The following is a 25,957-nucleotide window of genomic DNA, read 5'->3' as shown; positions in this document are numbered from 1 at the left end:
CCAGTGGAGGATGCAGCTAAAACTGACGGATTTTAGATTAGCACCCAGGAAGACCCACTGTTTCTTGGACCTCAGCATTAGTCTCCAGTGTAATTGTACGCAATAAAAGCACTGCACTGGTGGCAGTACAATAGATATACACTTCTTCCATGACATGATCATATACAAATCCCCATCCCATATACTTTTTTTTGTCAATATGTCACTAGTTGATGACACTGATGCAATTACACTGCACATACATGGTGGTTAATTTGTCATGACCACTATACATATGTTTCCAGTCGCCACCGGTTCATAGGGAAACCAGTGGCATAATTTAAAAGTTAATCTCTGAGATCAGCGTTATTTGGCTGCTCTTTCAAGAGTTGGCCTATTATAAAAATAGCGCTTTGATTACAAGTCTATCCCGTCTTCATTAAAACTTGACTGGTGGAGCTTGGTCAGCTCCTTTCCCAGTGTGGACAGTATTACAGCTACCTGCCGGTTACTGATGCACCGATGACTAATCTTCAATATTATGGGCTCGATTTTCAAATGGAACTGCGGGTGCATTGGGGGCAAAGAAAATCAGGATTTCCAGCAGCGGGCAGAAATCCCAGCTCCAACACGCCTAAGAACATGCACAACCCAGAGTCATCTGGGTGCGCGCCCATCGTTCCCGAACCCAGAAGTTATGCTTCTGGGTTCGCGAACGACATTAATCTAATTGAGTGAAGGCAAGCGATTTCAACACTGCCTCAGCGTGTTTCCCATGCTGTGTGAAACACGCCATGGTGAAGAAGTCGTGTTTCAGCCGGCAGCCATTTGGACATTTGACAGATGCGGATAAAAGGTGAGTTATTGTAGCAGGGCACTCAGTCGTCTCAGACAAACTTTGGCTGGGAGATCTTTGTGTTTAGACTGAGAATTCTTGGTTTCCACTCAGAATTTTTCTGTTTACACTTATTTACCAACTTTTCGGACCCCCTCAAACTGACACCATCGGGATGGGGGGCAACGGCTGCATTCACCACTACATCCGAGGACGAGCAATATCACCATCCTCGCCAGGCACGGCGTGCACTTCCGCCACTTGTAGCTCCACAACACAGTGCTGCACCACAGGCACCTGCACAAGAGCACAGAGGGGAACAACAGAGGGACCGACGTCACAGGAGGCACTACCCTCGTCAGAGGGTCTACGGACCGAGGCTCAGCTTCCTGGACCTCTCTGAGGAGCAGTGCATATGGAGGCTGAGAGTGAGTCGCCAGGTGGTTGCAGACATCTGCGGCCTCCTTCTTGCTGAGCTGCTCCTGGCGGCATCTCATTACCCGTCGCAGTTAAAGTGACCACTTCACTCAACTTCTTCGCCTCCGGATCATTCCAGGGTGCCACTGGTGACATTGCCGGGGTCTCTCAGTCGTCTGCACGTAAGTGCATAAGGCAGGTCACTGACGGCTTGTTTTGCAGAGCCTCGCAATACGTCAACTACCCTATGGACGACCTCAGCCGGACAGAAAGGGCAGTGGGATTCCACTCTGTGGCTGGCTTCCCACGAGTGCAGAGTGCAATCGATTGCACAAATATAGCAATCTGAGCACCACCACATGAGCCAGGACTGTTCATCAACAGAAAGGGATATCACTCCATCAACACTCAGCTCGTTTGAGACCACAGGAAAAGATTTCTTAACGTGTGGGCCAGATTCCCTGGCAGCTGCCACGATTCATTCATTCTGAGGAAATCCAACATCCCGGGCCTCTTCCACGCACTGAACACCCTTAAGGGCTGGCTCCTCGAGGACAAGGGATAACCCTGCACACGTGGCTCATGACACCTCTGAGGAACCCCATCAGCGAGCAACAGCGTCGATACAGCAACAACCACATCGCCACCGGGTCTACAACTGAACATGCGATAGGACTGCTGAAGACGCGAGTTTGGTGCCTCGATTGTTCTGGGGGAGCGCTTCAATACGCACCAGCGAGAGTGGGTCGCATTATAGTCATCTGTTGTGTCCTGCACAACATGGCGCAACAGAGAGGGGTACCAGTTGAGGAGGCCCCATGCCCTAATCCACCATCCACATCTGCCATCCACATTGAGGAGGAGGAGGAGGAAGACGACGAACCCATGGGCAGAGCAACGGCTCTCCTGGCTGTTCGTGAGGCCAGGGAGTCACTCATATGTGAACAGTTCTCATAAGATTAGAAAGCGAGAAGAGTTCAGTCCTCACACCACCTGGAAAGACCAGCTCCAACACCAGGCCTCCAACCTCCAACTCCACCCCCCCCCCCCCAACCCCAACCCCACTCCACTCCCTGCACAAAACAGTCCCGCAACTACACGTACACCCACTCTAAAGTGACCCACTGGGTAGCATCAAGTGTCGTTGTTCATGGTGTACAAAATTATGAGGGGCATAGATAGGATGGATACTAAGGAGCTTTTTCCCTTCGTTGAGGGTTCTATAACAAGGGGACATAGATTCAAGGTAAAAGGCAGAGGTTTAGAGGGGATTTGTGAAAGAACTTTTTCACCCAGAGGGTGGTTGGAGTCTGGAACTCACTGCCTGAGAGGGTTGTGGAGGCAGGAACCCTCACAACATTCAAGAAGCATTTGGATGAGCACTTGAAATGCCATAGCATACAAGGCTACGGACCAAATGCTGGAATATGGGATTAGATTAGACTGGGCTTGATGGCCGGCGCGGACACGATGGGCCGAAGGGCCTCTATCCGTGCTGTATAACTCTATGACTCTATGAAAGGGCGCTATCACAAAAACCAGTCAAGAATGGGCAAGATATGGCAGTAGTACTACAAAATGCTGCGGTATAGAGGGATATAAGTGTCCTCATACATGAAACACAAAAAGTCAACATACAGGTGCAGCAAGTAATCCGGAAGGCAAACGGAATATTGGCCTATATTTCTAGGGGGATGGGCAATAATGCCGGCCTCGCCAGCGACGTCCACATCCCATGAACAAATTTTTTAAAAAGCAGGGAAGTCATCCTACAACTATACAGGGTGCTGGTGAGACCACACCTGGAGTACTGCGTACAGTTCTGGTGCCCTTATTTAAGAAAGGACACACTTACATTGGAGGCAGTTCAGAGAAGGCTCACGAGCTTGATTCCGGGTATGGGAGGGTTGTCTTATGAGGAAAGATTGAACAGGTTGGGTTTGTACTCATTGGAGTTTAGAAGAATGAGAGGCGATCATATTGAAACATACAAGAGTCTGAGGGGACTCGATAGGGTAGATGCTGAGAGGATGTTACCCCTCACGGGGGAATCTAAAACTAGGGGGCAGAGTCTCAGAATAAGGGGTCACCCATTTAAGACAGAAATGAGGAGGAATTTCTTTTCCCAGAGGGTCGTGAATCTTTGGAATTCTTTGCCCCAAAAAGCTATGGAGGCTGAGTCATTGAATACATTCAAGGCTGAGTTAGACAAATTTATGATCAGCAAGGGAGTCAAAGGATATGGGGAAAGGGCGGGAAAGTGGAGTTGAGGTAAAAATCAGATCAGCCATGGTCTTGTTGAATGGCGGAGCGGGCTCGAGGGGCCGAATGGCCTACTCCTGCTCCTATCTCTTATGGTCTCTTATAGTGGTGAGAATGGTGACATTTAATGTGACTTTAACAGAAACCAAATATAAATGAAAAACATGACAGTCTGTCAGACACCCTTGTGCATACACTTCGTGATCACAAATCCTTAGCCTTTCTCTTCCTACCGTTTCTACGTGGTGCATCCCCTGTGGCTGCAGCAGTTGTAGTGGCAGATTGCTCATGCCCATAGCCGGACTGCTTAGACGCTTTCGGCCTACGCCCTCTGGGTTTTGGAGCCCGTGAGGGCCCCTCCAAAGACTACTCTGCCTGCATCTGACTCAGCCAACTGGAGAGGAGGCAGCATTGCGGGTACTGGTTGAGAGGGGAGCAATGGGTGAGACGTGGGAGTGCTTTGAGGGACTTCCCCATTTCCATGTCCCCTTTCGCCATCATCCCTCTCCTGGACCAGACCCACATCACTCCTACCACCCTGCTGGAGAACAGTTTGGAGGACACGTATGATGCCTTGGAAGCCCAGTTGTAAAGTTTCTGTCTGCCTGTTTAAGGCAGCAGAATGTTGTCCACCATGAGTCCGAACAACCATTGTCTGGGCCTGAATGGACTCATTTGTGAGCCGTGCTTGAAGCTCAACGGAGGCTAGCCTTCTCTCCATCACAGACATTCCCGTACTTACCTGCAAAACTACCTCAGACATTTCCGCAGTTACGTGCAACACAATCTCAGACAGTTGCTCACATCCTTGCGACACTATCTCAGAGATTCCCTCCCATACCTGTGCCACCATTCTATTAATGCAGGAATTGGACTCTTCCATCCTCTGGGCTATTGTGGAGAGTGTGCGTGGCACCTGTTCTAGTACCTCGCAAATGTGCTGCTGTCCCTCGATCATTCTCCTTTTAAAGGATGGCCCTAGGGGTTCAGCATCTGTGTGCAGCTGAGCAGAGCCTGGAGAGGAGTGCGTCCATCGACACGGATTCTCCACAGCTGCCCCTGCCACCAGTGTCTGCTCGTGCCCACTTGTGTGTGGTGACTCACCAGGTGCCAACCCAACTAACAGACTGCTAGGACCCAGCGAGGAGTGAGTATCTGCGCTAGTGGATGGCTCGCTAAGATGTGACGTTGCGCCCTCAGAGGCCGGGAGCTCCTCTGAGGAATCGCCCTTTGCGGGCACTGCGGTCGTTGAAGGGCCTGTCAGAGAACAGAAGGCAATATTAAGCATCATCACAGATGTGTCATGTTGCGATGAGCATACTGAGGTGTTATACACGCCAAGCACTGTTAACATCAATTCATGTTGTATGCGATGAATGTTAAAGTTAGGTCACCAGACATTTGTGGGGTGCCAGTCACGGCATCCCCGATGGACAGGCATTAGAGGGTGCGGCTGATCTCCAGGGCCTCCTCCTCCGCATCTGAGGACCACTATTTGTTGTGGCCCCCCCATCCAGTCCTCGCTCTCTCACGTGCATTTTGTGCTCTCTTCTAGAAAGGGAGAAAGTATAGACGTGTGAGTGGGTGATGGTGAAGTGGCCAGCTGATGAATGCATTGCTTTGGGTGAGGCTGACCGTGAAAGAGATGTATCAGAGGGTGAGTATAAGACAGAGACATCACATTGGATCAGGATTGGGGTGAGTGGTAGTGGTGGGGTCAACAAATGTGGAGGTCAGGAAGTGCTCAGGAAGTGCAGGTAAGTTGAGGATGAGCCTTAAGTGGATGTGAGGAGTGATATGATGGAGTAGTCTTGGCAGTGCAGAATGAGCTGGTGGTGGGGGGGGGGGGGGGGGGGGGGGGAGCGTGGTGATGTGGACCACGGAATGCAGGAGAATCAGTAAGTGTACCTATTTTTGCTGACCTAGTTAGGTCATTGAAACGCTTCCTGCACTGGACCCAGGTGCAGGATATGTTGCTGCTGCTGGTGACCTCCTCTGCCACCTCGAGCCAGGCCTTCTTGGTGGCAGAGGCAGCGTGCTTCCTCCTGTCGGCCGGGTAAAATAGATCCCTCCTCCTCCTCATCCCGGCCAGTAGCAGCTGAAGTGAGGCATTGCTGAATCTTGGACCAGCCTTGCCCCTGTGCTGCTCCATTGGGTCTTTACTCCATCAAAATCCATTGGAGCAATGGCCCTTTAAATCCAGAAGCTCCAGTTGACAGCCTGTCATGCAGGTGTGCAGTCCGCCCACTGCGGAGCTTTCAGATGGCAAACCCAGAAACAAGGTTAAGGGGCACCAATTAAGCAGCGATCGTGTGGGGAAGTTTTTATTTTTCAGGTTTGCCGTGCGCCCATTGGCAGCCCCCTCCACCTCCACCCCTGCCATCCCACCGGCCTTTAAAAATCGAGCCCAGCCCTATATCTCCCTATCAGTCAACATTCAAACATTCCCTGCATGTTTTTTTTTGTGATGGTTATTTTTCCTCCTACTCCGAAGTCCAAAAACTCTCCTTCCCAGCCTATATAGTCTTAGATTTGCAATCCTGTAATGAGGGGCCCTCCAGTCCCTTGCCCAAGTGGTCCTTCTTCATTTGTGAGCTTTGGAAGTGGCAGCAGGCTATCTGATTGTGGAGAACAGTAAGTCCAATCCTATCCTTAGCCAACACTGATACATGCATGCTTTCCAGCAGCGTCAGCAACAGGAGCTCAGTTGTCCCTTCCCTCACCCACTAATCTGAATTTGAAATTGAATTCTATTCTGTTCTTCCCAGCTCGTGTCTTCAGGATATTGTCCTGCTTTGAAAAGGCTAATTTTTCTCGTTTATGAGCTCTTAAAAAATACTAAGTAAAAAGCATCCATGGACAGCCAAGAGTCAGACCATTGGAAGGTTTTTAGCCATAGTATTATTATGAGATAGTGAAGCTAAAATTACAGTGGTTGTTAGCACTAGACTTGTCAGCTTTAAAGATTTAATGAGTGCTCATTTCATTTACTGGTCTTGTAAAAAGCTCAATTGTTATTTGCTGTCATTATTCTCCCTGATTTAGAAGTGGGTAATTGACAAAGCTACTGCGTTCCTCAGATCCAGAAACTACTTCTCAGACTCCCTTGCTAGAATCAAAAGGACTCCCTGTTGCCCAAAGTGGTCATGCTAGACGCATAAAGTTGATAGATCAGATATTCAAATAAGCACTCCTTGTCACAGTTTTCTACAGTCAAACAGGTATTGGATTGGTTTTGTTCTAATACGTAAAGATATTACAAAAGTTAGATCAAATCAGCATTTATTAGCTTTAAAATTAACCAGTTACTCAAGTATTACCTGGAGCAAGTGAAGAAACCATTACTGATTTAATGAGGCATTCACAGTTTTACTGTATCAACCACGTACATTTAGACATGCACAATAAGATTAGCCAGGTACCCAATGAAGACATTTTTGAGGAAAAAAATAAAATAACATCCTGACTCCACATGAATACAGTACACAAAATTAGTGCCATATAGTTTTAAAATGATTGAGTGAGTGCCTTATTCCTTAAGCCCTCTGCAGCTCTGAAATGGGCTGTGAACATTCATTTTTTGGTGCACAACTTCAGTGGCAATAAAGTAGCTGAGTTTTGTTTAAAAAGCAGTTTTGTTGAGATCGCATTTATAGAAGTACGCGCTCCAATGATAGGTCATTGACCTGAAATGTTAACTCTGTTTCTCTCTCCACAGATGCTGCCTGACCTGCTGAGCGTTTTCAGCATTTTCTGTTTTTATTTCAGATTTCCAGCATCCGCAATATTTTGCTTTAGTTTTAGTTAAAATTTCAGTTAGGGCTTGAATTTTTTTTTAAATGTTTAGTTATTTCAACTTCTGGTATCATGTTTTAGATAGCTGGACCAATAATGGTTAATGTGAATCAATCAGAAAGTAATTAGGAATGCTATGAGTATACAATTACACAATTATGTAGGTAGATAAATTCCATAATAAAGGTGCATTAACCTTACTTGGAGTAAACTGTTTTTAACTTTGAAAATGTATTCCTTTTCTGCAACCACCAAACATTATAATTGAATTGAATAAATATGAGAATGCTTGTTACTGGCTCAAATACATAGAAATCTAGGAATTCTATGAGCTTCATATTTATGTTTTTTCTCTCAGTAGGAACACAGGATGCACATTTTTATTAAATCTGTTAAAAGAAACCCTTCCTGTGTAAACATTTGTAGTTTTCCATTAATTTCAAGCAGCTATAGCAAAATTTGATGTCATCAGTGACAACTGCTGCTTAGCAATCACTCCAAAGCAGTTAGCAGCTTCTACCAGGCAAGCAAAAGCATCCACTTATTTTTATTAGATAAAGATAAATTCACTGAAATTGTTGTTAGAAACAAGGCATTTAAGGAGTGTTCTGTCCTTTACAAGTATTTATAATTAAAATTTGCTTTTAAAAATGGTTACTTATTGCCCAGAACCTGTCTGAACAAATAAAAATAATGCATTGCCAGGACTGTTATTTAGGAATCCAGGTTCCATTAAGCTAAATAATGTCAGCATGCATTTGATACACTAAAAAAAAAATTGGCAAAGTTTTAAGAACCAAGATTTAGAATGTTGCTTTAAAATGGATCTGGTAACTAGAAAATGCAATATTATGGTTAAGTATTCCAAGAATGGCCTCAGTAAGAGACATAGATCCCAATTTTTATGTCTATTACACCCCATAAATTGGCGCACACAAGGCATATCAGACAGAAAAAAGGGTGTATGTCAGTAATGCTGGGTCTCTGCCTTTTTGCATGTTGCACACCTTTCCACCGGCATTTAAATGGGGCCAGGAAACTCTCACCTGTTTCAGGTGGGACCATCATCAAAATATTAAAATGAGGGTGGGATGGCGTCATTTCATCCCGCACATTATTTTCCAATATTTGAAAGTGCAGGACGCCAGGTGTAAATAGTGCCCAAAAACAATAGGTATGCAGGGTTACCAGGCGATCAGCTGTAGACAGAGGTTGATTAAAAGGGCACTGTAAGATTCAGTTAGCAGTGTTAAACCACTTCTGCATCACCTTCTTAATTTTTTCTGGTTTTTTTTACTGCCATTTAGTCATTCATGAGCCTTTGTGGTAAGTGCTATGTTGCTTTTTCTTCTTACAGCTCCGTTGATTGGTTTCCCAATGGGAATGTTCATACATGTGAGCTTTCTGCAGGAGGAGGAAGAGGCAGAAGAAGATGGATGCCTGGCACATCAAGATGCACTAGAGGTATTCTGTACACACTTGTTGGTACCCTCATACCCGCACCTGTGGATAAATGTGCACATACCTCGCTTTGGCAGAAGATTAGTGAATGCGAAGGCTTCAACTCCAAAGGAATGCTGTGATAGCAGGCCTGATGGCATATATATGATATGCACCCATAGGAACAGAGTAGGCCATTCAGCCCCTTGAGCTTGTTCCGCCATTCAATTAGATCATGGCTGATCTGTGACTTAATTCCATCTACCCACCTTGGTTCCGTAACCTTTAATACCCTTGCCTAACAATAACCTATCAATCTCAATTTTGACATTTTCAATTGACCCAGCCTCAACAGCTTTTTGTGGGAGAGTGTTCCAGATTTGTCATGCTTTCAGTGGTACTGCATTAAAGATATGCAAGGGTGATTGATGAACAACCAGCATAGCCTGATTGCGGCACCACCAAGTTGCCAACAACCATATCTGCAGGGATGGTCACACCTACCCAAAAATGACCATGGAGAATTCTCTTAATAAGCTCCAGGTGAACAAATATGCAAAGCTGTACCATCTGCTGCAAAGACACATGCAGCTAATATGCATCGTAGGACAGGCACCGCCAGTGACAGTAACAGTCAGCTCCAGCCTCCAATCTGCCTCCTTCTCCTTGCATGAAAGCTGAGCTATGGGGAAGGTGCCATAGAGTGGCAAACAGTGCCACCCAACCTCCTCGCAACCACCTCATGCAGCACTGCCTCCACTCCAACAGCCAAACAGAAGGTTGGGTTCTAGGCTGTTCTTCACTTGTCTGCAGCCTCATGGCTGTATCATGGGTTTCCTTTCCCTTCTTTTCTGCGCATAATATCTTAGCCCTCTCCACTTTCAGTCTTGGCAAAGAGTGTCAATGAATTGAAATGCCTTTTTTTTAGGCTTTCCAAAGGTTGAAAGAATTTTTGTCCCCTATTTTGACACTTCCACTTAGTTGTCCATATCTCTTTAAATGTAACCTATATGCAATGGTCTAATCCAAACCACTAGTGTGTTCCTACACATGTCCAAAATACAGCTGGAGCTGTGAATAATTATGCAAGCAGAATGACCTACGAAAATTGAGCACTATTAGCATATTGCTAATCTGGCAAGATTTGCACCACTTCTTAACCATTCTGAACTCACTTACACTAGTACATGAAAATCAGCCCCATAGTTTATTTACCGTTATTGGTAGGGCTGTCAACCGATTTAAAAATCAATCGCAATTAATTCCCCAATTGAAAACTTAAATCTCAGTTAATCTTGGTTTAAATCACATATTTAATTGATACCATAGTCGCCTGCGTTACTAAGTATTTGTATGCCAGTTTTGCTATTCTTATTTTTGGCTGCCATGTTGATTATAGTTATATGTTGGTGTCTGGTTGTCCTTTGTGGTCTTCCCTGTACTGTTAGCAGGGAGTGATTTGTCTGCCGGGCAAAGGTTGATTATAAATTGGATACATTAGTACAAAGAGCATTGGTGTTTATACATGTTAGAATTAACAGCACAATACAGACAGACAGTCAGAAGTGCTCAGAAATCTCTAACCTGAAATCTAAAGGAAAAGTAATGGAATGCCATTCGCAGCCTTTGGTACAGGTAATGAGTTCCTGATTCCCTCCTCTCTCAGGCTTTCCATCCCTGTATCCCATTCCCGCCCTAGCCCTGCTCCATCCTCTTTCAGACTTTCCTTCTCCATATCCCGTTCCCTCCCTGCTGCCTCTTCTCAGGCCTTCCCCCCTTGTATCCTGTTCTTGCCCTGTGGCTTCCTCTCCAGGTAACATCCACGATGATTGAGTTAAAAAAAAATAATCACCAAAAAAAAAACTGGAATTAATTGACAGCCCTAATTATTGGTAAGATCAAAGGTTCTCTTTACCTGCAAGGATGTGATGGACGCAGTGTGACCTTGCAGAACAGCCAAGGGTGCACATGTCCGAAGACACCAAACCCTGATGATTTTATCACAGCTGCCTGCAGCAATCATGGTGTTTTCATAGTTAACTGCCATGTCCGAGATTTCAGCAGAATGTCCTCTCAAAGTGGCCAGCAGCCTGCCATCATCTGTTGTCCAGATCTTCACCAGACAATCATCAGATCCCTGTATATTAAGTTTTGAAGAAAGTCAGTTTATAGCTTGACGATGCAATCCCTATTAGCAAAAGTTGTTTTAGCTTACAAAAACAAGATTTATTCACTAGGTTTCCATTAACTAAGACTCCACGCATTTGTGATTTATACTCAACTATACAAAGATTATTATGAAGACCAGAAGCATAGAATTCACAATTGTCACCAGGTTTTTGCTGAAGCGCAATGGTACGTACCACACAAATCATTTTCAAAAATGGGAACATTTGTATTTTGCCTAATTTTCCTTCCAAATTACATTACAACAAACTTACCCAAAATCCATGAAAATGTGCAGCAATTTTATTAATATATTTAGTTTTGTCATTCCTGTGACAAAAGCAATCTATTACATTGACTGTAATAACTGTTGCTCTGCTGGTATAATCATTTTTCCCCAGAAAAAATAATCTGAGAATTTAATCCTCAATAAAAATTTAATTTCCTGATAGGTGGATAGATAGATCAATCAAATTTTCTCAAAATTAACACTAATCATATTTATTTGGAAACCGGCATTTAAGTGTCAAATCTGGTGAGATTATCAGCCCCGCACTGCCTAGTTATAACATAGCTGTATTTATACCTACCATTTGCAACATTGGGCCAGAAATTGCTCGTAAAATAACGGTGAGCCTAACAGCGCTCACCGTTATTAATAGGCAAATCGAAGAGCAAATTCCAGCGACTGCACATCTGCAGTCAAATGCGGAAATATGAAACTTGCTCTTCCTGATTCACCGGCGACGTGAAAGCTTCGCGTTAAAGGGATCTCGCCAGCTGCAATCAATGCACCAGCAGAACTTGCTCTCCTCCAAGCTGGAAACTGACTAATCATGCCACAAAAAAAGGTACCATGAGTTTTTTTTAGGTCTAAACTAATTTTTAACGGCATGGTAAGCATTAATGACTGCCAAACAACCTCTCCGGCACTGAAAATTAACTTTTAAAAACATGGCGTCTCATTACTCCTGATTTTAATAGATTTTCGCACATTTAAAAAATATATTTTTTTAATTAAAAAATGTTTTAAAATTTTTTAAACTTTTTCTTTCTGTTGCTTTTATCTTAGTCTTTAAATCTTACCCTCTATTTCGCTTTCTCTATCTCATTTTATTGTACATTTACTAACCTTATTGGTCACTTCCTGGTTTTTACTCTGTCAAATGAGTTTCACTTCCTGGTTTGCGCAGCATGGCTTGCTTCAAGCTCATTGGTTATGGGGACATAGAGATCCTTTCCCTGCTCACACAGCCCTGGAAAGAACGCTCCTGTTTTTTGAACTCGGATTTCAAGGAAGTTGCCGCCAAAAAGAACATGGTAACTTAGTGGGTGAATTTAAATCTCATGAGCGGCGAGCACTGTTGGTTCACCACTCAGAGCAATTTACGGGCCAGTACGTGATCCCTAGACCTGATTCAGCCAAATTCTAAATGCATGAGGCGTAGCCAAATTTTCTAGGGATTCAGGGCTGCTTTGGGCCCTTTGGGTTGTGGCACACCAAATAAATTAGAATAAATGTGTGATTGAGGTTATATACATTAATTTTTTTTAAGCTTGTAGTTGTTCAGAATTGTGAGGGACACTCTTCAAATGAGGGAACTTTGGATCAATTTAGATTTCTGTAGCGTTCCTCGTGTTCAGGGAGATATTTCAGTGCTTTACAGAATAGAGAAAAAAACAGAACACTGAAAGGAGGAACAAATGGGATAATAGAAGGATTGTGGAGGGTGGGGGGGCAAATGCACTGTCAAACTGAAGGGTTTTGAGGACTTTTTTGAAAGTGGAAAGGCCATTGGCAGGGTGGAGACATTGTCTGAGTTGAGTTCCAGAGGGAAGGGACATAGTGCCTAAACAAGCAGCTGTCAATAGAATAGTAACAAGGAGTCAAAGGTGCTGGAAGAGCAGAGGGAAAAAGAGAAGCCATGGAGGTATTTGAAAGCAATTTAATATCTGAAAGTTCATTTGCAAGGACATAGGGAACATGCAGGGACATAATGGAACTTATCAAGAATAGTGCTGATAGGAGTAAGGCACCCTGAGCAAGTTATGACATGTACCATTACATTCTGAATGAGTTTTAATTTGAAGAGGGTGGAGGCAGGTTAGAAGGATATTAAAGAAGTCAAATCACTTGGTGTTAAAGGCACAGAGATTTTGTTGTAGAGGGGGAGAGATAGGGGCAGAGGTGAGCGCTCAGAGATGGGAGATGGTCTTGGTAAGGAACATAAAGCTCAGTTGGGCTTGAGCAGTACAATAAGGTTCCACACCTTCAGACTTAGTTGAGATAGAAATCAGGGAAATTGATAGAATCAAGGAAGGCATTCTCCCCCCTCCCCTACCCCCACCCCCACCAATCCCCTCTATTATTTCAAATGGCTCTTTTGACCACCAGCAACATGTTTATTTAAAGATATAGAAACTCTGCACATCTCTTATCTCCCATGAGAGTCCTCCAATAAACCTGTAAGATACATTTAATGCACATCAGGCTACTTGCTATCTTCGCTACAGCACAGCAATTGACAAAATAGTCAACAAATAACGATCAGCACCGAGTGTGGGATATGCACAGATTTTCATAAAGTGCAACACAATGAAAACTAATACAGTAAAGAAGTAAAGTTAGATAACAGTAACAAAAGGGTTTAGTGACATACTCTATTTCTTTGCGAGAATCATAGAATCATACAGCACAGAAGGAGGCCATTCGGCCTATCGTGTCTGTGCCACCTCTTTGAGTGAGCTATCCAATTAGTCCCACTCCCCTTTTCTTTCCCCATAGCCCAGCAAATTTCTCCTTTTCAAGTATATATCCAATTCCCTTTTGAAAGTTCCTATAGAATCTGATTCCACCACCCTTTCAGATAGTGCATTCCAGATCTTTGCAACCCTCTGTCTTCATTTCCCCTCTAGTCTTTGCCAATTATCTTATATCTGTGTCCTCTGGTTACCGACCCTCCTGCCATTGGAAACAGTTTCTCCCTATCCACTCTTGTCAAAACCCCTCATAATTTTGAACACCTCTCCCTTTAATCTTCTCTGCTTTAAGGAGAACAATCCCACCTTCTCTGGTCTCTCCACATAACTGAAGTCCCTCATCCCTGGTACCATTCTGGTAAATCTCCTCAGCACCCTCTCCAAGGCCTTGACATCCTTCCTAAACTGTGGTGCCCAGAATGGGACACAATACTCTAGCTGAGGCCTAATTAGTAATTTATAAAGGTTTAGCATAACTTCATTGCTTTTGTATTCGATGCCTCTATTTCTAAATCAATATTCACATTAATATTAATTGTTCCATCTAAGCTCCAAATACAGCACCATATATGTTCCTTCTCCTTCCTGCATCCACAACATGTTCAAATCAAAACTCATCACACAGTATTACTACTCTCATTTTTTCCCAGGATCTCAAGGCTGTGGAACTGTGGTTCCTCCTTTGTACTTTCCTTCTTCTTACAACCTTTCTAGCTTTTAAAGTCCAACCTTGGTGTCACCTAATCACTGGTTCCTGATTTATCTAGTCTTCTTTATTCTTTTCCATCTTGATGTGGTTGCCACTAAGGGCCTTGTCCCTTCACCTTGGCTTTTCAATTAAAAAAATTAGGCTACCATTTTGTGGTCTGCATTCAGAATATTTACTTAGAAGTTACAAAATAGAAACAAGCCATTCAGCCCAACCAGTCCATGTCGGCCTTTACCCTCCATGTGAGCAAACCGTTCTAATCATATTTACCCACCCTGTTTCCATATCATTTCAACCCCATTTCCATGTGTGCGTTGTTCACCAATGAATTAACACCTATGAGAAGGGAATTTTTTTTAATGGAACTATTTCAGTTCCATACATAATAGAACATGTTATGAAAGGTGCTTTGCTTTCATGTTCATGCTAAATAATAACCACACTATCAAATTCAAATGAACATAATTCAAATTAAGCAACTTTCAATTAATAGACTGTATTTATATTTACTCATGACAAAAAAAAACTTTAAATACATTTATCCAGAGCCAAGCCCTAATGTCGTAAGACACACACACACACACACACACACAAAATTCAGTTGCATCCAACTGTTGACTAAATATAGCATCCAGCTGATCAGACACCTACCCTCTACTTAACCTATGAGCATTCCATTCAAACAAGATGCAACTTATCTCCTCATCATTTTAACTTTACCTGCCTAAACTTGTGTGTCTGCTGCCAAGAGGATGGACCATTCAAGAGTCTTACATAAAATGAGTTCAGGCAGACTCCGCCCAGGCTTAAAGATATCATTTAGCACTAATTGTCACTAAGCCAATAACCTCAGAAGGGCAAAGAGATATATAGAATGGAAATTCATACTCTTGCAGTAGAGGGTGCTCTTGAGATTGTACCCAAGATAAATTTTTGGACAGAGTTTATGGGCTCGATTTTTGGACATCCGAGCCGGCGGGTTCGTGGCCGGGGAGGGGCTCTGAAAATCGGGGATTCCCGGGGCGGGTCCGGAGCCCGGCTCCAACCCGCCCACTTCCAGGTTCCCCAGTGACGCGTGTAGATGCGCGCATGCGGGACTCCTGCCAGCAATTAAAGCCAGCAGGATCCCATTTAAGGCAATTAATGTGATAGTTCAGGTCGTTAGCAGAACTGATTTGTAGGATATTTTAGGAGGAGTGGGATTTTCATCTCAACTGAGCGTGTTTCCACTGGAAACACTCCCAGTTGAAATGGACATGTTGCAGTCACCAGCCTGTGGCAGCTGCAAAGGTCCATTTGACAGTGGGAGGGTGGGGGAGAGGGAGGGTGGGGTGGGGTGGGGGGGAGGGGGAGAGGGAGGGTGGGGTGGGGTGGGGGGGAGGGGGAGAGGGAGGGTGGGGTGGGGGGGAGGGGGAGAGGGAGGGTGGGGTGGGGGGGAGGGGAGGGGGAGAGGGAGGGTGGGGTGGGGTGGGGGGGAGAGGGTGGGGGGGAGAGGGTGGGGGGGAGGGTGGGGGGGGAGGGAGGGGGGGGGAGGGTGGGGGGGGAGGGAGGGGGGGGGAGGGAGGAGGGGGGAGGGGGGGGTGGGGGGGAGGGAGGGGGTGGGGGGGGGGGAGGGAGGGTGGGGGGGAGGGTGGGGGGGAGGGAGGGTGGGAGGGAGGGTGGTGGGGGGAGGGTGGTGGGGGGAGGGTGGTGGGGGGAGGGTGGGGGGGGAGGGGTGGGGGAGGGGTGGTGGGGGGAGGGGTGGTGGGGGGTGGGGGGTAGTTGGGGTGGGGGGGTGGGGGAGACCCTCACTCATTGCAGGAGGCCACTCTGTCACTTTGGACAAAGTTTGGCCTTCACCACCCTCCTCCTAACAATCAAATTCACCAACTTGGAACCTCAACCCCGTTGTGCAGATACATTTACCTACCTTGCGGACCCCCTCAAATGTACATCTTCCGGGTGAGGGCCGCCATAGCTGCAGTCATGACCTCCTCGGAGGACGAACAGCATCACCAGCCTCGCCGTCCACCTCTGACACGTGGAGCTCCACAACACAGTGCTGTGACACATCCACCTGCACAGCAGGAGGGAGGGCTACCGCAGAGAGAGATGCGTCGCAGAAGGCACTACCCTCGCCACAGGGTCCACAGACCGAGGCTCAGCTTCCTGGACCTCTCTGAGCAGCAGTGCACACGAAGGCTCAGAGTCACTCGACATGTAGTCGTGGACATCTGCAGCCTCCTTCATGCCGAGCTGCTCCCGGCTGGCCCGAGCACCATCTTATTACCTGTCGTTGTCAAAGTCACCACTGCCCTCAACAACTTCTCCTCCACATCCTTCCAGGGTGCCACAGGGGACATCGCCGACGTCTCTCAGTCGTGTGCACAAAAGAGCCCTGCAAATACACCTACACCCACTCTGCAGTTACACAATGGGTGGCATCAGTTGTGGGTCTTCATGGTGATCCTCAGGAAAGGGCAATATATGTAATGTGAGTTGATCAGAAATCAAATATAAGTAAAAACCATGACAAACCCTCAAACACCCTTGTGCATCCCCTTCATGCTCACGACACGTTTGCCTTATGCTTCCGACTACACATATGTGATGCATGCCCTGTGGCTGCAGCACCAGGTAGTGGCAGGTTGGGTGAGACTGACTGTGAAAGGGATGCATGAGAGGGTGAGTATGAGATAGAGCCATGAGATTGTATGAGGATTGGGTTGAGTGGTAGTGGTGGGATGAGTACTGGCGAAGTGAGTAAGTGCAGGTAAGATGAGGATGAGCTTTGAGTGGGTGTGAGGAGTGATGTGATAGAGTAATGTTGGCAGTGCAGAAGGAGATGTGGGGTGGGGGCGATGATGTGGCAGACGGAGTGTAGGGGAATGAGCAAGTGTACTCACTTCGGCTAACCTACTTAGGTCATTGGATCGCCTCCTGCACTGTATGCAAGTGCGTGATAAGTTGGTGGTGTTGTGACCTCCTCTGCCACCTCGAGCCAAGCCTTCATGGTGGCAGAGGCAGGCCACTTCCTCCCGCCCGCCGGGGAAAGATCTCTGTCCTCCCCCTCCTCCTCACCCATCCAGTAGGACCTGGAGTGAGGCATCATTAAACATGGGAGCAGCCTTCCCCCGGGGCTGCTCCATGCAGTAATTTTTGCTCCTTTCTGCAACATCAGTCAGTGGAGGACTGCCCCTTTACATAGGGCTCCTCCCGCTGACAGCCTATGATGCGGGTGCGCAGTCCGCCCACTGCGCAGCTTTCCAGCGCAAAACCCGGAAGCCAAGGTAAGTGCCTTCAATTAGGCTGCGTTACCCACGCGCCCAGTCAACCCTCCGCTGCCAACCCGCCTCCCTCCTAATATCAAGCCCTATGAAGCTTTTTTTTGCACTTGGTTGTTGTACCAGAGCAAAAGATGCTGTTACTAGGTGTCTGGAATGGAAAAAGGGTACCATTCTTCAATGCAAATATCTTTCACCTTCATCAAAAAGGAATTAAATTTATATAGCTGCCATTGCATCACTCAAATACTTTGCATACAATTAATTACTTTGAAGTGCAATCTCTTTTATGTAGACAAATTGCAGTCATATTGCACACACAAATTCAGAAGAAATTTTTCATATATCAGAAATGAGTTCCCTCCCCCATCATGCCCTCCAGAGTACTCTAGTGTAGACCAATGTAGCCACTGATCCTATCTTACTTTAAGATAGACAAAATACAAATGAGCTCCAAAAATCTCAAACTTTTGATTTGGAATTTCATAATATAACCCCGATTTGTTTTATTTCTTTTAAAATTAAAGAAAATGTTTCTCTTTTTCCATTCTATATTAAAGAAACACATAAGACAAAGCTCTAAAATGGCACTTGCATGCAACGTAATAATGCAGCAAATCTATAAACTCAAACAGTGACTGTCCTCCTCCCATCCACAAATCTGGAGTCCCCCAAGGATCTATCCTTGGACCTTTCCTCATCTACATGCTGCCCCTTGTTAACATTTTACTTGGACAACACCCAGCACTCCTTCTCTACCACCTCCCTCACCCTACTTGTCTGACATCCAACAACAAGTTGCATTTATATAGCACCTTTAACGTAGTAAAACATTCCAAGGTGCTCACAGGAGCGATTATCAGACAAAATTTGACACCGAGCCACATGAAGACATATTAGGACAGGTGACCAAAAGCTTGGTCAAAGAGGTAGGTTTTGAAGAGTGACTAAGAACATACGAAACATAAGAAATAGAAGCAAGAGTAGGCTTAACAGAGGTTGAGAGAGGTAGAGAGGCAGAGAGGTTTAGGGTGGGAATTCAAGAGCTATTGTCCTAGGCAGCTGAAGGCACAGCTGCCAATGGTGGTGCGATGGTGATGCGCAAGAGGCCAGGCTTGGATAAGCTGCAATTTCATCTGGTTAAACATCAGGAAGACCAAAGCCATCATCTTCAACCCCTGCCACGAACCCCATACGCGTCACCAATTCCCGGCCACTGTCTCAGGTTGAACTAGACTGTTTACAACATCTATATCCTCTTCGACCCTGAGCTGAGCTTCCAACCCAATATCCTCTACATCGTAAAGACTCCGTAACATCACCTGCCTCTGTATCTGCCTCAGACCATCTGCTGAAACCCTCATCCATGCCTCTGTCACCTCCAGACTTAACAATTCCAATGCTCTCCTGGCCAACCTATCATCCTTTACCCTCCATAAACCCCAGCACATCCAAAACTCTGCTGCCTGTATCCTATCCTGCAGCAAGTCCCACTCACCCATCACTACCCATCTAACCACCTCCCCTTGGCATTCAATGGCATTACCATCGCCGAATCCCCCACCATCAACATCCTGGGGGTCACCATTGAACAGAAACTTAACTGGACCAGCCATATAAATACTGTGGCTACAAGAGCAGGTCAGAGGCTGGGTATTCTGCAGCGAGTGACTCACCTCCTGACTCCCCAAAGCCTTTCCACCATCTACAAGGCACAAGTCAGGAGTGTGATGGAATACTTTCCACTTGCCTGGATGAATGCAGCTCCAACACTCAAGAAGCTCGACACCATCCAGGACAAAGCAGCCTGCTTGATTGGCACTCCATCCACCATCCTAAACATTCACTCCCTTCACCACCGGCGCACTGTGGCTGCAGTGTGTACCATCCACAGGATACACTGCAGAAACTCGCCAAGGCTTCTTCGACAGCACCTCCCAAACCTGCGACCTCTACCACCTAGAAGGACAAGGGCAGCAGGCACATGAGAACAACACCACCTGCACGTTCCCCTCTAAGTCACACACCATCCCGACTTGGAAATATATCGCCATTCCTTCATTATCGCTGGGTCAAAATCCTGGAGCTCCCTACCTAACAGCACTGTGGAAGAACCTTCACGGACTGCAGAGGTTCAAGAAGGCGGCTCACCACCACCTTCACAAGGGCAATTAGGGATGGGCAATAAATGCTGGCTTTAAGAGTTGTGCCTTTGTTTAAGAGTTGTGCTTTTGTTTAAGAAGGGCGGCAGGGAAAAGCCTGGGAACTACAGACCGGTGAGCCTGACATCTGTAGTGGGTAAGTTGTTAGAGGGTATTCTGAGGGACAGGATCTACAGGCATTTGGAGAGGCAGGGACTAATTAGGAACAGTCAGCATGGTTTTGTGAGAGGAAAATCATGTCTCACGAATTTGATTGAGTTTTTTGAAGGGGTAACCAAGAAGATAGATGAGGGCTGTGCAGTAGACGTGGTCTACATGGACTTCAGCAAAGCCTTTGACAAGGTACCGCATGGTAGGTTGTTACATAAGGTTAAATCTCATGGGATCCAAGGTGAGGTAGCCAATTGGATGCAAAATTGGCTTGACGACAGAAGACAGAGGGTGGTTGTAGAGGGTTGTTTTTCAAACTGGATGCCTGTGTCCAGCGGTGTACCCCAGGGATCGGTGTTGGGTCCGCTGTTATTTGTTATTTATATTAATGATTTGGATGAGAATTTAGGAGGCATGGTTAGTAAGTTTGCAGATGACACCAAGATTGGTGGCATTGTGGACAGTGAAGAAGGTTATCTAGGATTGCAACGGGATCTTGATAAATTGGGCCAGTGGGCCGATGAATGGCAGATGGAGTTTAATTTAGATAAATGTGAGGTGATGCATTTTGGTAGATCGAATCAGGCCAGGACCTACTCCGTTAATGGTAGGGCGTTGGGGAGAGTTATAGAACAAAGAGATCTAGGAGTACAGGTTCATAGCTCCTTGAAAGTGGAGTCACAGGTGGATAGGGTGGTGAAGAAGGCATTCGGCATGCTTGGTTTCATTGGTCAGAACATTGAATACAGGAGTTGGGATGTCTTGTTGAAGTTGTACAGGGCATTAGTAAGGCCACACTTGGAGTATTGTGTACAGTTCTGGTCACCCTATTATAGAAAGGATATTATTAAACTAGAAAGAGTGCAGAAAAGATTTACTAGGATGCTACCGGGACTTGATGGTTTGACTTATAGGGAGAGGTTAGACAGTCTGGGACTTTTTTCCCTGGAGAGTAGGAGGTTTAGGGGTGATCTTATAGAAGTCTATAAAATAATGAGGGGACTAGAGAAGGTAGATAGTCAAAATCTTTTCCCAAAGGTAGGGGAGTCTATAACGAGGGGGCATAGATTTAAGGTGAGAGGGGAGAGATACAAAAGGGTCCAGAGGGGCAATTTTTTCACTCAAAGGGTGGTGAGTGTCTGGAACGAGCTGCCAGAGGCAGTAGTAGAGACGGGTACAATTTTGTCTTTTAAAAAGCATTTGGATAGTTACATGGGTAAGATGGGTATAGAGGGATATGGGCCAAGTGCAGGCAATTGGGACTAGCTTAGTGGTATAAACTGGGCGACATGAGATTCTATTTCATGAACGAATAAACAAAAACCTCCTCTCCTTGATGACCTACACTGGCTCCATTTCCCCCAAAACTTCCAAATTAAATTCTCATCCTCACATTTAAATCCCTTCCTGGCCTCACCCATCCCCATCTCTCCGACTTCCTGCCAGAACGCTCCATTCCTCTGGCTTCTTGTGCATTCCCTCTTCCCTTTACCCTACCATTGGCATCCATGACTTCAACTATTTAGGCCCCAAGCTCTGGAATTCCCTCCCTAAACCCCTCCACCTCTTCTGTTCTTTAAAGACCCTCATTAAAACCCACCTCTGACCAAGCTTTTGATCTCCCCTCCTAATAGCTCCTTCTTTGGCTCATTTTTATCTAATTATGCCTCTGTGAAGCACCTGCGGACGGTTTCCATGCTAAGGGCACTATATAATTGCAAGTTGAAATGCCTTGGGATGTTTTACGATGTTGAAGGCTTTATATAAATGCATGTTGTTGTTGTTGAAATGCTTGTTTGTAAAATATCTCCACCTTATCTTCAGGTGTGGAGAACAATGAACAGGGAAGGAACCCCAACTCTCTAGGCATGTTATCCAATCAAGCCTAGTAACAAGTGCAACATCGCGCCTGTTCAAACGTCCCATTGAACAGAAACATTTCCACACTGCATCCATTTGATATTCCTCCCAAGAGCTTAAAGATTAACATATGTTCAGTTAAATGCCTCCTATTTATTGCTTTCACTTATTGTCTATAATTTGTACTGTATATAAGCCTGTCAACTCATCATGTCACCACTCTACTTGTCTGCTACCTGTTTTATCCATATGCTAGTTGCGCTTAGATTGATTTACCCAGTTGTCAAGATTACCTTGTGCTGTAGTAATAATGGAAGTCTAGGACATTTTTCAGTGTAGCCACCAGAAGTGTAAAGCATGTCATGAGATCTGCATAATAAATCTTCAGAGGGACTGGAAACCATTTCTGTTTTTATAGGTTAACACTCACAAAACTAAATTTTAGAAAAACAAATGTATTTCTACACAGAATTTAAAATGAGTCAGAGCTTCTTAACAGAGTAGTTTCCCTGTATCCAGCCAGTAACTAATCTGATAACATGCCTATTTATCAAACCATTTAGCCTACATAACTACTCACTGCAGTCTCTAACTAATGTGTACAGATGACCTGGTATTCATTAGTGGACCCTTAAATCTGTCAGTAGATAATGTCATTAATAAAATGGCTTTATTTCACATTTAAAGTGCCTTAAAACCATGGGCTTGTGAAAGAGAAAAAGAAATTCAGCCAACGTTCCCATTCCTGATCATTATCTATGCTGGAAAGTACGTGCATGCGTATGAGGGATATTAGAAGAGAAAGGAGTTGGTCAGCTGTGATGCCCCCCCCAACTCTTCTCTCTCCCCCTCCCCCACCTCTCCTCTTCCCCCCCCACCCTCCCTCCCACCCTATAACAGCTTGTGGGGCAGTGGGATTCATTTTGAATTGAGACAAGTAACAGATCAAGAAAGAAATTAAGATAATAGCGAATCACTCAGTAAAGGTTCACAAACGGTGTACGCCAGCTCATTAATAGGGTTTTAGGTTGTGTTGCCTTGATAATGATCCAAGTGCAAATAAATGGTATTATAGTTAGGCTGTATAAGGCTCTGGTGCACTCCACACTTGAGAGTACTGTGTCCAGGTTTTGGTCCCCACACGTTAGAGATCGAGGCTCTGCAGAGGATGATGATTCAAGTTGTTAAAGCTCTTCATTATGCGGATAGTCCAAGAGTTAGTCTTATTTACTATGGATAAACACACACGTAAAAGGAATATGATTGAGATTTTTAAAATGAAGACATTGGAACTAATTCAGTTAGATAGGTTATATGAAATGGACAGGGATGTTAGGACTTCAGGTCATCCCTCTAAAATTCAAAGTAGAGTTTGGTTAGATGCCAGAAAGTACTTCTTTTCACAAGACAGCCATCACCCTCTGGAACAGACTGCCAAAATAGGATAAATATGGAGTTGCTACAGCCCTTTAAAACAACTTGCATTTATATAGCGCCTCTAACGTAGTAAAATTACCCAAGGTGCTTCACGGGAGCATTATCAAACAACATTTGACATCGAGCCACATAAGGAGATGCTAGGACAGGTGACCAAAAGGTTAGTCAAAGAGTTGGGTTCTAAGGAGCACCTTAAAGGAGGAGAGGTTGAGAGGCAGAGAGGTTTAGGGAGAGAATTCCAGCGCTTAGGGCCTAGGCAGCTGAAGGCACAGCCGCCAATGGTGGAGCGATTAAAATCAGGGATGCGCAAGAGGCAGAAATTGGAGGAACGCAGAGATCTTGGGAGGTTGTAGGGCTGGAGGAGGTTACAGAGATAGGGAGGAGCGAGGCCATGGAGGGATTTGAAACCAAGGATGTGAATTTTAAAATCGAGGCGTTGCTGGACCGGGAGCCAGTGAACACAGGGATGATGGGTGAAAGGGACTTGGTGTGAGTTAAGATACTGGCAGCAAAGTTTTGGATGAGCTCAAGTTTATGGAGGGTGGAAGACGCGAGGCCAGCCAGGGTTAGGTTGGAGCACTGGAATAGTCAACTCTAGAGGTAAAAAAGGCATGGATGAAGGAACTTGGCATGCTTCTGGGAGAAGACAACATGGCCAGTTATGGGGGTGAATTGCTCGTTAGATATGATTGTGTTGAGTTATGGATACAATAGTCTGTGGAGCTTGTTCGATTGCCGTAGCAAGTTGGAATGGAATTTCCCAATGTTTTCCTGAATTGACTACAGGTTTTCTTCCTCTGGTTTTTGCCTCTCCCAGGAGAAATCATGGTAAGAGAATGGATGAATTGTATACAAAGTTGCACTGTTGACTCAAGATGATGGGCTTTTTTTCTCCTTTCTTTTTATAAGTTCATGTTAATCGCTCTGCTATTTTCTAACAGCTCTCTTCTTTCTTCTCACTTTCTCAGATGGAATTGAAATATTGTTGTTGCAGTCTACTTCTCCAATTAAGTCCAATTATTTAAAATATTAGGAGGGAGAAATTGCATGTGTATATCAATGTTTTCCCACAAGATCAGAAATTTCGCTAGATGGGAATGAAATTCTCTTGCACTTCTTTCATCCAATGTAAGGTTTAAAAAAGTGGCAGATTAGATACAACCAGATGCAGAATAGACCTCATACTTCTCTGCTTCAACAGTTTGTTTTTCAAACCCCAATTTCACAAATAGCAACTTCCACAACGCTGAATATTTCTATTTCCTGTACCAACTGTTCTTGTGCTCTGAATGAGATTGTAGATCTATGCCAAATTATGGGCAGTTGTCCACTGTGGGCCTGCAACTGGGTTAAATCTCCCCAAACTCATTTCACATAATCCAACATAACCACTTAAGCGGGGAAGCTTTCATTCCATCAGTCTGGACCACAATGAAACTGAGGATGAAAAGGCAGTCTGTTTATACAGTGTGCCATCCGCTGTTTGTGAAGCGCAATTTCTAAACATTTATCTGTTTTAAAATCATGTTTAACGGAATCTATCACAGCTGTGTAGGAAGAGTTGGAAGGGACGTAAAGGACAATTCCTGGGTGTGTGCTGAGAAAGAAGTTGGGGACATAGGCTATTGTGGGGGTGGGGGGGGGAAGAAACATATCTCACCCATTCCTCTCCTCTTCCCCACCCCCACAGTGATTGCAAGTCTGTTGTGATATTATTTTTTTTAAATCAGTTGTAAAGTATTATTTATTCCTTTATCAGTAGAGCAAAGATCATAATGTACTAGAATTAATCTACAATAAATGAGATATTTATAAAAGGAAGTCCATGCGAGTTGATCAAGATCAATATATTTCTGCCAAGAGGCAGAAGGAGAAGACTAGAGGAACAGCAATGGTTATTCAGTTGTTATTGTAAGTATTGAATGCAATATATTAGATGGCCCAGTAGGTGTAGCAGCAGAGCATTAGACTCTCCCTTCACGTTTCTGTATGTGAACCTTAGGCTCAACTGTCATTCAAATTCAATTATTCTCACTACACACTTTTGTTTTCCCCTCGGCTGAGCTGCCAAATGAAGTATTTTATGCTGTAGCAAAAAGGTCTCCATCTCTGATGTTCAAGAAGCTAGCAGGACCAGTTCACCCCATAGAAACACTCTTCACGTTGGATTGCTCCGGGAAAGACGACGATAGCAGCCACGTGGAAGTCCGCAGCCCAGACCATTCTGCTTCCCCAGCTAAAGGGGGAAATGCAGTGTCCTGAGGCAGTGAACATCAAACAGATTACCAGCAAGGTACAATTCTACACTGTGAAGTTTGAAAATGCTCATTAATTTTGTCGATATCCTGACTGGGGACAGGGTGGACCATTTGGGGGGGGGGTGGGGGGGGAAGGGGGCTGTGATGGGGGAGGAAGGAAAGGGGTTGGGCCATTTGAGAGCACAGCGGGCACAGGAAAAGGAGCAATGTGGGCATAGCAGTTCCAGGGGGACAGTGTAGATAGAGTTCAACACTCAGGCTGTACCCCAGATTGCATGTGGGGATAGCTACTCTGGCAGGAAAGATTGCAGGCTGTGCTCTGGGTCACATGATGCCATGACGAGCCTGGTGCTGAGGTTTGGAACCAGGTTGGTACGAGAGCTGGAAGTGCAGGTAGGGGACCGAGGTTCAGGCTGAGGCCAGGTCCTGTGTCGCATCCAGTCTGGGGGGGTGGGGACGGAATT

The 25,957-nt window shown here is 45.2% G+C and overlaps 1 protein-coding gene across 3 annotated transcripts in view; it reads right to left on the bottom strand.

The window, feature by feature from the left end:
- Positions 1–25,957, bottom strand: part of phip (pleckstrin homology domain interacting protein) — a 219,148-nt gene that overhangs the window by 144,036 nt on the left and 49,155 nt on the right. For all 3 annotated transcript variants that reach the window (XM_067984931.1, XM_067984932.1, XM_067984933.1), the window contains exon 8: positions 10,644–10,865. In XM_067984931.1, the coding sequence (XP_067841032.1) occupies positions 10,644–10,865 (222 nt within the window). The remainder of the gene's footprint in view (positions 1–10,643; positions 10,866–25,957) is intronic.

Source organism: Heptranchias perlo, chromosome 5 (assembly GCF_035084215.1).
Source record: "Heptranchias perlo isolate sHepPer1 chromosome 5, sHepPer1.hap1, whole genome shotgun sequence".
NCBI lineage: Eukaryota > Metazoa > Chordata > Chondrichthyes > Hexanchiformes > Hexanchidae > Heptranchias > Heptranchias perlo.
This window is presented reverse-complemented; position numbering and strand designations above follow the sequence as displayed.